We start from the raw sequence: 15,468 nt of genomic DNA on the forward strand, positions 1-15,468 counted from the left end.
TTGTATAAACTATTTAATGTCTCTGAGTATTAAAAATTCCAAACAATGTAAGATGTTAGAATAACTTGCAAAACAAAAACAGCTCTGAACCCAACTAATTCCTCTTACTAGCACGCCATTTTCTAAAAAATCAGACAATTTCTGACATGTTTTAAAGGGAAAAAACCCCCAAAAACAATTTAAATACAAAAAAGAAACACTCTCATGCCCACGTCAATTCAAATCCATAATATTTCATTCACACAATTGTAATGTGAAAGATTAAGGCTGTCACCATCACATATTTGCCTTGTAAGCCTTAGGGTAAATTACATAATTTTCAGAAATGATCCTCTTGACTGCTGACAAGTTCAGTGAATCACATGCAAATGCCTCATCAATATGCACAGAACTTGTCCACAATCAAACTTGTCCATGATCAAACTTGTCCACAATCTTGATATTCTAAGCATACAGATTAAGTTTGATCAAACTCTCAATGTGACATTTCAAAGGGTAATAAGTGAAGCTAATTTGAAGATCACCTGATCAATATGCAAGAATGCCAGTCATAATTAAACTGATCAAGATACTCATGACATAAAGCCATATACCATGTGATTACAATTTTTTTACAAAAGAAGTGTCTAGTGTGGTAAACTCACTCAGTTAGATGCTAGATGATCTAACTAATATGTGTACATCTCAATCTTCATCCAACCTATCTTGATGATTTAAACAAAAAATATTAAAATCTGATTGGAAATAATGTTATGTATATCATTATTGTGTGCTTAATTTTTGTTTGTGATTGAGGTCTGTGCCTGCATGACTCTAGTAAATTTGAGAATAATTATTTATTTAAATGATTCATTGTAATTAAAAAGTGCTATAACTCATTAAAAGACATTTTGGATTATATCACTTTGATACATCAGTACAATCAATACTAGTGAATTCATTCAGAACATTCTATACTTAGGGAATTGAGATAGGACATTTAGGATTATTTGGGATTTAAATGACAATGCTGAAAGTTTCCCTTAAATTTTCACTCTATAACTTAAATAAATTACTTGTCTTTACTAAACTTACTTTGCTTCTTTCTGTGACACAGGATAAGACCACAGAGTCATAAAACTATGACCTCTTGGTTGGTTACAAGCACAGCCAATCTATGTGCAAGAATATCACTCATAATGTCACTCCCGAGATTTCAATATCAGCCTGTATATCACATGCTATCACAATCTGATTAGAAATGAAGCCTCTTGAATGTTTACAAGCAAGTGCTGATGGATAGATGACTGGCAGCACATGCTTAAAATTTGTTTAAATTAGCAAATATTTAATGGCAGTGAAATGTTATGATTCACAGTACATGTTTGATACTTTATTTTCTATTAACATGTTGACAATAAAAAATAATATTCTCATATATCTAAACCTTAGCACAATTTGTGTATAAACCTCTCCACAAAGTCAGAATATAGTGTGATGGCTTCAAGATTTCATGCATAAGAAAGAGTTGATACCATCATCATAATGGAATCAATGTTTAATTCAAATAATTCCACAAACAGTTATTGCATCATATTATAAAAAATGACACATATCAGTCACATAAAACAATCAAATCCTAATGCAACTGATACAAATGGCAAATACTACATCTTTGTTTTACAAACTATGAATGTATCACACACATGAAACAAATATTTTATATTTAACATGAACAACTGACAAATCAATCACACAAATAAATAATGAAATAAATATAAACTGGAATGAAAAATCATATAATGCAGTCTTTGATTTTTCACTTCATGGTAACATTTTAAATGGACTACATGATTCAAAACTGTGAAAATGACTAAAAATATGTCCCTTTTATGGTAATAATGTTTAACTGGTAGTGTCCTTGACATATGCTGTAACTGACATCATTTAGAAAGCTTACCTTTCAAAATGAGCATCTGTATGAGTAGATGTAATTGACAAAAATTGGCCTGTGAATATCTACTACAAGGGTAAGACATATCTATACTTGCTAACAAGTCATGTCCAACTGCAAACAGCATGGACCCATATCTGCCATCGCAAAATGTTCCAGTAGATTTGGGTCCATGCAATTTTTTATGAGAAATCAGTAGAACAAATAACACAGACCCAGATCTTCTGGCAAATTAAGCTTTAGCAGATCAAGGTCCATGGTGCTCACAGTTGGATCCAACTTATAAGCAAGTAACCAACAGCAAATAAATGTTCACTCCACAGAGGAAAGAAAATAGACTATTTATCTGATCTAAATATCGAACACCACAAACTACTTGAAACCACAAAACTATCTGAGGGCTGTTCCATTTAAACATACATGGTACCCAGGGAAGGCAGTTTTTAAAAAATATATGCCAGGGTACTTTGATGTGACAGAGTTCATATTAAAATGACCAGAAATTTTAAATTGCATCTATGGATGAGTACCCCACTGTAAAAGTGCCTTCATTGGGTCCCATGTATTTTTTTTAGTGGAACAGCCTTGACACACAATATCTTTTGGAAAGTATTCAATGTAAGTCTGGTCAATATTTACGAGTAAATTTCAGTACATGAAGTAGTAAACCAAATTCAATATAACAGCCAAGCTGTGACCTTAACAAATTAATGTACATTTGGTAAAGTTAATCTTACTGTGATAAGCATATAGCAACTATGTCATAAACATCACACTCAGGCATATGAACAACAGTTAGCTCCATGTTATGCACCCTCGTCATTGGGGGAGCATTTTCTCTCTCCCAATATGGTCATTACAGATAATACATTGCACATGCAAGCTCCATTTTTAGCACTGATTTAACACTCGAATTAGTGAGAGGACACCAGGCATACATGATGATATATTATTTGAAAATCATGATGTAAAGCACCAGCTTCCATTCCTTAAGCCATAATGTGATTAAAATGTGCACTCCCTATACATTTTTTTAAAGAGACAGATGTGCACTTATTGAGGTTTGAGTGGATATTCTATCGAATAAATTATATATTCCAAGCTTTCTCACATAGACAATATAGTCATATGAAAAAACACCTCACACTCAAATTATATATCAACTTTCATCATCACTCCATGCATCAGCTGTAGCACCAACTCTTTTATAACCAAGCTTTTTGTCATCATCCTTTTCTCCATTTTGGGATTTCAAATGGTCATCATAAGCCCAAGAATCACAACTTGGTATCCACACAACAATGTTTCTATCATTTCCTCCACTGTAAAGTTCCTGGTAATGTGGGTGAAAAATGCAACAGTTAACTTGCGCATAATGTCCCCTCAAAGTTTTAATATGCTCCCCACTGTACATGTTGTAAACCTCAATGCTACTAACATTTGGTATGAAGATGAGATCTGGTGAACAGTTGGTGGTAATACCAAGCTCAATTGCCCTTTTCCAGTCATTTTTAGTTTTCCTGTAATTTACTAGAGTGTTTTTCCCTGTTGTGGTGTTCCAAAGACGAATTCTGTCATCTGTTCCTGTGGAAAGTAGATGCAATCCATCTGCTGTGAACTTCATTCCATTAATAAGTCCTAAATGAGATGTTTTCCCTGTAAAAAAAAAAGTACAAAAATATAAGGATGTACTCCAAAAAACTGTTTTTAAATTGATATTTTAGTTTTTGTTATATTCATCATAAAACCATTTATTCATAAACAGAGGAAAAAAATTGTTCTGAAGCAACACCGACTTTTACGACCTTTTTTAAGGACATCAATTTTATCGCAAGGAAAAGAAACTTCAAAACTGCTAGGAAAATATATACATGAAGTATTTTATTAGGAATATCAAATTAAGGTTAAAAACAAATTCTGGAAATTTAGTTTCATGACCATTTAACCTCATGGAAATTAAACTTTCTCCATATGTTGCTATGTTTATCACTGCATAGATATAATGTTGAGGCACAACATTAGCAAAGGAACACTATTCCTTTGGCAATAACCAGTGTCTTTTGATCTACACAATTTTATCCCACTTTACTTCATGAACAATTTATTTTATAAAATAAATTTGAAAAATTCAAAATGTAAAAAGTGGTATATTTAATTCAGTTGAAACTCTTTTTATTCTTTCACATAAATTCAATGTGTTTTTAGTAAATAAGAAGCTTTCAAGGCAACCCCTCTCTTCAAGGATTTTTCAAGGCTGAATAAGCCATGCACATAAACAACCCCAGTGAATAGTGACTGAAAAAATAAATAACTTTGTGAAGTTACTGTCTATAGGCTCAGAGATTACATAATGCAGCATTTGGAAAAGGTACAATACAAACACTCCATTCAAATATGATGTTCCTGTATATGTCTGTTTCAAATGAAGATGATGATAAAGTAAGACCAACATGATGCAATTTTTTGAAGCAAATGAGTACAAATCAGGTCACTGAGGAACATACAAGTCTGATGGGTGAGCAATATGTGCATAAAACGATTGAGTCAGAGTCTGTGTCCAAAATATGACTCTGAGACTGATGCTTCTACTGATGTATATTTCATTCCTCAGTAAACACAGAATCAGACCAAACAGGTGTTGAAGAGACCCATGTTGATCACAATATAATAATTGTGCTCTGAATCTCCTCAGAATTCCATATTTCCTCACATACCACAAAATCAGTCTATTAGTTAATGTGTTGAGCACACAATATAACAATGGTGCTCTGAATCACCTCAGGATTCCATATTTCCTCACACACCACAAAATCAGTCTATTAGTTAACGTGTTGAGCAAACAATATAACAATGGTGCTCTGAATCACCTCAGGATTCTGTAGTTCCTCACATACCACAAAATCAGTCTATTAGTTAACATGCTGAGCACACAATATAACAATGGTGCTGTGAATCACCTCAGAATTCCATATTTCCTCAAATACCACAAAATCAGTCTATTAGTTAACGTGTTGAGCACACAATATAGCAATGGTGCTCTGAATCACCTCAGAATTCCATATTTCCTCAAATACCATAAAATCAGTCTATTAGTTAACGTGTTGAGCACACAATATAACAATGGTGCTCAGAATCACCTCAGTATTCCATATTTCTTCACATACCACAAAGTCAGTCTATTAGTTAATGTGTTGAGCAGAAAATATAACAATGGTGCTTTAAATCACCTCAGGATTCCATATTTCCTCACATACCACAAAATCAGTCTATTAGTTAACGTGTTGAGCACACAATATAATAATGGTGCTCTGAATCACCTCAGGATTCCGTATATCCTCACATACTACAAAATCAGACTATTAGCTAACAATCTCTTACTGCAACTGGGAATCTCTGGCCTGAAAATGGGTTGATACACTTAAACTGTCTGAGAAAACCAGCTAAAATGTATGGACACTAGTTGATGTAACATTTGGTATTAAATTTCTTGTACTCAAGAACAGTAGGGAATGTCACAGAATTGTACAAATGTTGTATCCCAAAAGTGGCTCTGCAGAAAAGTTGCTTTATATTAGTTTCTTATTAAGTTATGATTAAGATCTGATTAATCTGATTAAGATATTAATCACTTGCCAAGATTTGATGAGACGTATTTACTTAATCCGTAGAAGAAGAAAAAATATACAACATAATTATTTCTTAAAAGAATTTAATTTTTCAAAAACATTGGTTGTTATACATTTGGCTTCTTCAGGTTCATGTATATATGTTTTTGCTTATGAACTTGAAAATATGTCCATGTATGTGTCTGCCACCTGCACCAGCAGTTGATAGCTGTGTCTGGGTCAAAGTCCTCAAGCTCTGGTACATTTGCAGAAATGTTTATTAGCATTTTTAAGCTCTTTTGGTTTAAGGAATTCCTTAAAGAAGTCTTGATTAAGTTCATTGAACTAAATCCTCGTTCACACTCAGAAATAGCTACCGCACACTCAGTATCCGTCTTACGTTTTATCTCTCCATTTTCAAACAAATTTACCTTCTCCAAATCACTGTTATTACCTTCCTTGCGAAAATAATTTAGCAAACTAATTTTATCCACAGAGTAACTATCAGCTTGCTTGAGAACTACTTGTAAAGTGATCATAACATCAATTTTCTCTTAAATACAAACTGAAACAGCTCATTAATTAGCGTAATTGTTTTGCTTCAAACACAATATTGCACATGGAAGTTGGATCCAACTGTGAGCACCATGGACCTTGATCTGCTAAAGCTTAATGTGCCAGAAGATCTGGGTCTGTGTTATTTGTTCTACTCATTTCTCATAACAAATTGCATGGACCCAAGAGAACACACTAATTACTGACAAAGAGAAGATTCTTCAATGATGGGCTGAAGAATCCTGAATCGCCCTTCATCCATCAATGATGAAACCATGTCATTTCCCCGAATTATTCATCAACAAAGCACTGGATGATCCTCCAACATTGCTCAAGACACAGAAAGTGATACGTCTGCTCTCCTGTGGCAAAGCCCCTGGTTCAGACTCTATCCAAGCCCTGATAGAAAGGCTCCACCAGCTGTTTTTACTGATGTAGCAGCAAGAGACGATACCCAAGAATTCAAAGATGCTTCCATAATCCACCTGTATAATTGCAAAGGGAACTGCCAGGCCTGCAACAACCACCAGGGTATATCCTTGCTCTCAATTGCAGGAAAGATATTCACCAGAATCCTACTGAAGCGCCTCACTATGCACCTTGACCAGGGACTCCTGCCAGAATGTCAGGGTGGTATCCAGAAAAAACATGGGACCATCAACATGGTGTTTGCTGCAAGGCAGCTACAAGAGGAATGTCAAGAGCAAAATGCCAACCTTTTCTCCATCTATGTCAATTTGACAAAGACCTTTGATACTGGCAGCAGAGGTTTGTGGAAGGTAATGGCCAAGTATGGATGCCCAAGAAAATTTATATCCATAGTGCAGCATTTCCATGATGGCATGCAGGCACAAGTCCAGGACAACTGAGAGACAACTGAGCTATTCCCAGTAACCAATGGCATCAAGCAAGGTTGTGTTCTGCCACTGTCACTGTTCAGCCTATTCTTCTCTGCCATGCTGACTAATGCTTTCAGAGACAGAGATGTTAAAGTCGGCATCAGGTAATGTACAGATGGAAAACTGTTCAACCCCAGGAGGCTTCAAGCGAAAACCAAGGTTATGACAGACATCATCAGGGAATTCTTATTTGCTGATGAATGCGCCCTCAATGATGGCTCAGAAGCCGACCTGCAATGCAGTGTTAACAAGTTCTCTAGCTCCTGCACAAGCTTCAGTGTCACCATCAGTACCATGAAATGAAGTCCTGCATCAGCCGGCCTCTGGAAAGCCCTATGTTGAGGCCGACATCACCATCAACAGCCAAAAACTCAATGTAGTGAACCACTTCACCTACCTTGACAGCACACTGTCACAAAGTGTCACTACTGATGACGAGGTGAACCTCCACATTGCCAGAGCCAGCGCAACTTTTGGCAGACTGTATGCCAATGTCTGGAATAGAAGAGGCATCAGCATCCAGACCAAACTAAAGGTCTACAGGGCAGTTGTGCTCCCCACACTACTTTACGTATGTGAAACATGGACGGTGTACCAATGCCATGCCAAGCTAAGCCACTTTCACAAAACAAGTCTCAGGAAAATCCTCAACATCAAGTGGCATCACAAGGTTCCAGACACTGAGGTACTCGCTCAAGCAGGTCTCCCCAGCATCCACACCATCCTGATGCAGTCCCAGCTATGCTGGGTGGGACATGTTGTACGCATGCCAGACCACCGGCTTCTATGGCAAACTACAGCAAGGACAGCGATCCCACGGAGGTCAGAAGAAATGCTTCAAAGACAATCTGAAAGCTGCATTGAAAGCGTTCAACATAAACCCTGATTCCTGGGAGCAAACAGCAAGCGATAGAGTCACTTGGCGTTCCTCCATGCACAAAAGCTTGAAGTTGTGCAAAGCTAGCAGAAAAGCAGCAGCAGAGCTGAAGAGGCAAGCATGAAATGCACTTGCCATCAATCCTCCTGGAGATGTCCCATTCATACCTTGTCCCTAATGCAAATAAACATTCAGTGCAAGGATTAGCCTCATCAGCCACCTGCGCACACACAGAACAGAACCAGCCCCTCCAACCCTCGGATGACTAGAGTAGTCCTTGTCGACTCGACAGATGAACAACATGTGATTTATATTATGCTAGACTAGAACATTTTCAATTTTTGTAATTTCAGGTCTGCTTCTTTTGCTCTTTCTTTATATGATTACAAATATATGCCAATGACCCATAACGTTGTTACATGTTATGTTTTCTTCCCCTGAATAATAAAGGAGTTGAACCCAATGACACTTGAACCTAAGAAGTCTCCCGCAAGATCATTTCTGAGTCAAACTCAAGTTTCAATAGACACCAATTCATGATATGAGGTCTGCACAAAGTTGTAACAATTTATTGTATTCTGGACTCATTGTAGACTGAGTGTGTTCCTAAAATGTGAAATTCCCAAATCCAGGTGACTCTGACCTCACACGAAATATAAATACATATTCCCCACAAGATTACTGTATCCTATTTCCTTTAATCCATCCAATAAACTATATCATCAGTGACTTAAAATAATCACTGATAAGTTTATTTTGTGATCTATGACAAATCATTGATTTCGCTACAGCTTAAGTATGACTAAAACAAATGACTGACCCTTTGATTTACAAGTTTGTATAAATTAGACTGAGAAACAGCTGTTCACACTTTTAAAAAATGTCAGAATTAGCTCATTGCTCAATTTGCCATGACCAAAAGACAGTTTAACTGAACCACTGCCTGCCTTTATACACAATTCACTGGGAAATAGATGAATATATCAAACTATACTTGTCACACTGGCACAAAAGTAGATTTCGATTTTTGCTGCAAAAACAAAACTACTTTTTACCCTCACTCCACCCCCACCCCCAAAGCTGCTTTAACTTTCTATCCTAACAATCAAAACTTGTTCACTTTTGACCTATTGACACCTCTGAGTTACACTGACAATGGACTGAAGTATGGTGAATGCAAGTGAGATGTGAAATGTCAGTACATCATTTCACACGGTACTGCTTTGTCTAAACAATGTTTTCCTCTTTAAGCAAAAGTTTAGTTTATCATAGACCCATCAGCCACAGTAGATACACTCCAGTGACCACTTAAGTCACCAAAAAACCACCATTTAGTTTGGACACCAGAGGCACCTGATTATAGAAGGTAAAGGTGACCATTACAAACAGTGTTTTTATAGTACATTTGCCAGGGGAAGTTAGAATGGCCACTGTGACCAGGTGATTGCTATATAAGGTGATTGATAAGACAGGTTTGACTGTATAATGAAAGACTGACAAAATCTTGATTTTCAGTCAATTTTCCATCTATTTAAAACTATGTTTGATAATCTGAAATGTCAGTTAATTGTTAATTTTTACAACTTGTTTAACTGAAATATTCCAAATGATCATGTCTTAACTTTCTCTCTGCATGGGAAAGTATCTTGCATAACCCAAAACCAGTGACCCTCAATAATCGTTATCACAGGTACCTTCCCTTACTTTCCTTAAACTGGCAAACTGGCAATTAATTACATGTACAATACCATATGCTGATATGCAGTATGTAAAAAACATAGTTTCAATGTGAAATGACTAATCTCTTGATGTTCCAAAAGTATTGTAAATAAGCAGAGAGAGAGAGAGAGAGAGAGAGGGGGGTATGCTAAGGAAACTGAGCTATATTTCTGGTAAAGCATGCCTCTGTGCAGAAAATACTTCCTGCTCTCTAAGCCATGTCTATAGGGTGGCAAATGCCACCTTTAAAAATAATGCATCTACAGTGTTCAGCCAATAAAATGTAAGAATGATTCATTAATTTGTACAGATGTTACTCATAACAGAAATCAGCCAATATATCTGTGATATATGCTTATGCACCAAGTCTAATCACAATCTGTTCAAAATGGAAACTTCTAGAGAGTTCACATGTTCAGTCAATTGCATGTAAGAACACCTTATTAATATGCACAGATGTCTCTCAGACAAGTTCCATTGGCCTAGTGGTTAGAGTGTCAGCCTTGGAAGTGGGAGGTTGCAGTTCACAGAGTCATACTAATGATTTATAAAAATGGTACTAAACACCTGCCTTGCTTGATGCTCAGCATTAAGAGCTTATTGTTAGGATTGGTTGGCCTGGTGTCAGAATAATATGACTTGGTGGGACATGATGTTACATGCCTGTGTGCTAGACATCACTATAAACTGCCACACTGCAGACATTAAAAATCCAAAATCTCTCTCACACACACACACACACACACAGGGACACAAATGAACCTTTCAGACAGGACTACACTATAAACTCATTTAGCTTTTGATCATGTGAACTAAAAATTTAAAAAAAAGAGAATGACATTTTCTTGGGTTGAAAGAATATATTTTCCTCTAATGACAAAATGTATTAGCTTAATCCAAATTTAAATCCATTTGAAAGAGTATTAACTGCCAGCAATTGTATTTAAGAGCTGTCATAGTTAAAGTAGACATTCACTCAAATAATAATTTACTTCAAGAAATTGTTTATACTTCAATAATGTGTAGGTTTGTAAGTATGCTAGTAATTGTAAAATCTTGGTGGTTTTGTGAAAATCAGTATCATTAAGATATGTCCCTTTAAATAAGATTTTACACTAATCTCTTGAAAATGAAAGCAACTTCTCAGATACAAATGAAAGTTCATAACACAATCACAACTATTTACTACATAAAGTGACTAAAAGCATAATCTGAGCTACTCTGGCAGCATCTGCCATATAAACATTATCCATTAAGTCTTTGTATGTTTCAAATCAATCAGTTTAGCAAATAAAATCACAGACTGTCTTGATCTCATCATTGAACATTATATTTCTGTTTTATGAATGACAAGTTGGTAATTGACATATTTCACTTACAAACATCCTAAACAGAGGTACATATTTAATATATTTTGTATCTGATATTGATTTCTGGTATTAATGTGAAGGTAAACAAGCATTTTCCTTCAATATAACTGGTCATAAAACTTCATCATGAATTTTTTGCCAATCATGACTATCCTTCTACTTGAAGCTCTCTTTATTTTATGTCCATTGTAAGACTTGTATGCCCACAGTAGGACATGTTCTAAAACCTAAAACAGAGATGCCCACACATAAACATGCCTTATCAGAAATCTTAGCATCATCTGTCAGAACTTAGGCATCTTGGTCAAAAGGATAACACATTTTTAAAAAATAAGAAACTTCCATACAATCATAATGAACCTTCCTATAAGTCTATACACATCTGAATCTGTAACAATTAAAGGGGAAGTTCTGTAAAATACAACCTTTATTATATGTGCTCCTTGGACTGTAAAATGTAGTCAAGGGTGGGGCAAAAACTATTTTTAACAATATAAATACTTTATTGCATTTCAACCTCCAATTACTAATGAGAGGAAGGAAATAATGTCCTTCAACTGGAGACTATGGCCAGGAAAAGATACAGCAATGCAATAATAGCAGGTAATGTATTCCTGCTATTAAATACTTTATTTTGCCATCATATTCAACAAACGACTGAGGTAATAAAACATACTGTGTTTTTTTTTTACAAAGTAAATAAGAAACCCATAAGGATATCTATGACCCATTATTTTTCTCTCCTCTAAATGAGACCTCATTCCGACCTGGAATCAGTCACTGGGTCCAAATGTTCCATTTCTGGAATGAACATGTAAACAAATATGATCTAAATCAAATAAGTTTATTCATAGCAAACTCTCTATCAACTTAAGGTGTCTGCCAGGTTTTGTGTTAATTTAATCAACAATTAGATCATTATTTTCCAAACTATGTTTTTCAAAATGAGTGTGGATATAATCTAAATAAAATTAGTTTACTGATAGTAAACTGGCAAGGATGAGCTACTTTAAATAAACAAGTTTTTACAACTTACCCTGGTCCCCAACATTTTCTCCATTATGCTGGTCAAAGACCAGAAGAGGCCCTTTGGCTCTCCTGATGTCCCAAAAGAGGATCTTGGAGTCTGCACTGAAATGTGATACAATACGCAGGTAAAATATAGCAACAGTAAAGCTTCATAGCAGGCTCTAACTTCCACACTCTCATCAGGATTTTGTCACCACAAAAGGTAGTGTTCCTAAATTCTCAATTTGTGGAGTATCAACCCACCTAGTAAAAATTAATCTTTTTTAATATCAAAAGTCACAGAATGATAAACATTTACTCTTAAAACTTGGACATTTTTTTGATGTAATTAAATATATTAAATTAGACACAAGGCAAAAAAAATTACACAAAAAAGTAGCACTTGTTTCCTTTAGTATTTAAAATAATTTAAAATACCTATAGTAAATTATTTTTTACAATATCATAGTCCAGCTTTTTATCATTGATAAATCAAATTACACACAAAACTGATAAAGATTGATAACGATTTCCAGGCAATGCAGTGGATTAGAGTGTACTACATTAACCTACTTACATCTAGGTCTGTGTATGTGTATGATTTAGATTATTAACATAGCTTTTAAAAAATTCAGTCATATCGCTACAATGTCTGCAGTGGGGCAGATTAAAGTGATGATTAGCACTGGGGCATCATGCCGAAGACATGTAGCATGATGTCCCGCCCAGTCACATTATCCTGACACCAGGCCAACCATTCCTAACACTAACCTCTTAATGTTGAGTGCCTAGCGAGGCAGCTGTTAGTACCATTTTTAGAAGTCTTTGGTATGACTTGGCCAGAGTTTGAACCCACGACTTCCCGCTAGGCCACCGGAGGGATCTACAACTAGGTCAATTATTCATCAACTGTAAAAATAATTATATTAATTTATGCCATGGTTGTTATTATTATCAAGGCATCCATGAGAGAAATAGACCATAAATACATATTTTTTTGCATATATGTATTGAATTGTATTTTCACAGATCAATTTCCTTCCTTAATTTGTGAAATATTGCATGCTATTGAAATTTTACATTATTTACTACTAAGTACTTACCTGCCAGATGCAAGGCAGAACTCTTTTTGTGTGGACCATTTGACACAAACCACAGGTTTGGTGTGTCCCTGGAGAGCATGACTGTCGGAACCAGACTTTAGGTCTACCAGTCTGATTGTAGAGCTTTGGCAGGCAACAGCCACAAGACAGTGGGTTGTTGCCACTGGAGACATGTGATGGCTATACACAATCCCAGTGAACTCATACTCACCTGCTGTCTGGAAAGAATTTAATCTTTCATTACTGGATGACTTCTAATCTGTCCAAATAGTGTCTATGCACAAACAAAATGCCAAAAGTGAAGCAGGTAAATATTGTCTAAAATGCACTAGAAAGCGTAATCTATGATTAGCTTCAGTCTTATCACACCAAAACCAAAGAGAAACAAACTTTGTCCCAAGTATCAATCTTGTTATCTGTATGGTTTTTCAATGGATCTTTGTTTTATTAATTTAACAAATTATCTTAGAACTACAACTGAACAAAGGCAATTTCACCGCTTTGATTTTACTAGGCTTAACAGAAAACTTTTCACACCTTCATTGCATACTTGTACAGACACAGACCTTGAAAGCCATTGTCTCAGTTCTGTCAGTCTAATTATTTAAATCTTATTCGACCAAGTGACAGCCAGTAGATGTTTGAAATACTTTTTCTTCCAGTGCTAATATTTCATGTTGGGTTCCATCGAGGATAAATACTGGGTTCATGGCTCTTTTCATTCATGTTAATAATATGGCTGGAACTTTGTCACTAATCTGATGCTTTAGACTGAAGAATCTGCTATTTTCTTTTGGACAGAGACAGTGGGTTTAATTGAGAGGTTAAGTATGGAATTTGGGTTTTGTTTATTTCATAACTCATTGACAACAAATTATTCCTCCATTTAGACCAAACAAAATCTATCCTGTCTGGAACCAAAACAAAACTTAAATAGTTTAAGTATTATACGTAATAATTCTTCAGGTATCTCACTAAAAGAAACATTCCTATCTTGGTGCTGATATTGGACACTGTTTAACTGGGGATGTGATGGAAATGTGAACTGTTCAAAAGTCAGACACAAGACTGAAGTTTCTTCTCTGGAAAGGTAAACATTTAACTATTAATACCAAAAGTTAAAGCAAGACATACTCTTGGACCAAGGGAAGGCGCTTTTGATGTTATTATACTGCATTTGATAAGTGCATTGGGTTTTGGAATAAAATTTTATGCATAAACTATTATGTAATGGCAAAATGTTTTTATTCGCTACATCTTGTATGTCCACTATACTTAATAATAGTAATGTTATCTAAATATATGACCACAAAGTGATTTGCCCAGGTATTCATATGTGCATAATTGTACATATTTCTGTTTTAAATGACTGCTTGGTGTCAAATGATCAGAAATTCAGGAATACAGAAATATATTTAGGTAACTGTTGATTCATTTAGTTTATGTGTTATCTGTAATATATTTTACATAGCAATGCACTGAAATATCAACCTGATATGTTTTATAATAAATACTGAATAAATCTTTAATCGTATCTTTATGTACAATGGACTCAGTACGATACTGTCAGCTCATATCTACGACCAGGTAAGCTTCATAGTACACACTGCATGCTTCTTTTTAAATGCTGTTTAACCGACTATTATAATTCATTGTATAACATCTGTGTTTTCAACATCATTGCTCTGGAATGTGCTTGAAATTCCACTATAACGTAAATAAAATACAACTTCCTTTGCAGACCAATTAAAAAAGTATGTGTGGTTTGGATTATCAACTGACCCTATTTTTTACCTGCTGGCCATACAAATTTATTTTGAAAAAAAACTGGAAAAAAATAAATAAATGCTATATTTGAAAGGGTGTGTGTGTTCAAACATTAAGAAAGTTTAACTGTATTTATTAGTTCTTTTATTAACTAACAATGGCCTATGCCATGAATATGCCTGGAATAGTGTCCTGATGTTTTTCTATGGAACTTCCAGATCAATCCCATCCTATTCGTAGCTTCCTTCCTGAGGCTGTCAAGTTTACCTTAATTTATAAACATGTAGATGATATATCAAACAGAAATTATGCTATTTAATTGATCTGATTCAAAACTAACAACTCTTGATATGTAAACCATTGACAATGTGCATGCAGCAGCTGTCTGAACTTGTGACTGTTTGACTGATGTACATCTTTATCCTCTTACTACAACTTGCCACTGTTTGACTAATGTACATCTTTATCCTCTTACTACAACTTGCCACTGTTTGACTGATGTACATCTTTATCCTCATACTACAACTTGCCACTGTTTGACTGTTGTACAACTTTATTCTCTTACTACAACTTGCCACCGTTTGACTGATGTACATCTTTATCCTCATACTACAACTTGCCACTGTTTGACT

At 35.3% G+C, this 15,468-nt stretch overlaps 1 protein-coding gene across 1 annotated transcript; it reads right to left on the bottom strand.

Annotated features, from left to right (window-relative positions):
• On the bottom strand, positions 1–15,261 carry LOC149807002 (DNA excision repair protein ERCC-8-like). Its single transcript, XM_089960552.1, has 3 exons — positions 13,070–15,261; positions 11,995–12,089; positions 1–3,589 (listed from the first exon to the last, which is right to left on the bottom strand). Exons 1-3 carry the CDS (start codon positions 13,240–13,242, stop codon positions 3,093–3,095), a joined length of 765 nt encoding a protein of 254 aa, XP_089816678.1. The 5' UTR covers positions 13,243–15,261; the 3' UTR covers positions 1–3,092.
• Positions 15,262–15,468: the final 207 nt, after the last annotated feature.

Source organism: Sinohyriopsis cumingii, chromosome 1 (genome assembly GCF_028554795.1).
Source record: "Sinohyriopsis cumingii isolate HCF-2022 chromosome 1, ASM2855479v2, whole genome shotgun sequence".
Classification (NCBI taxonomy): Eukaryota; Metazoa; Mollusca; class Bivalvia; order Unionida; family Unionidae; genus Sinohyriopsis; species Sinohyriopsis cumingii.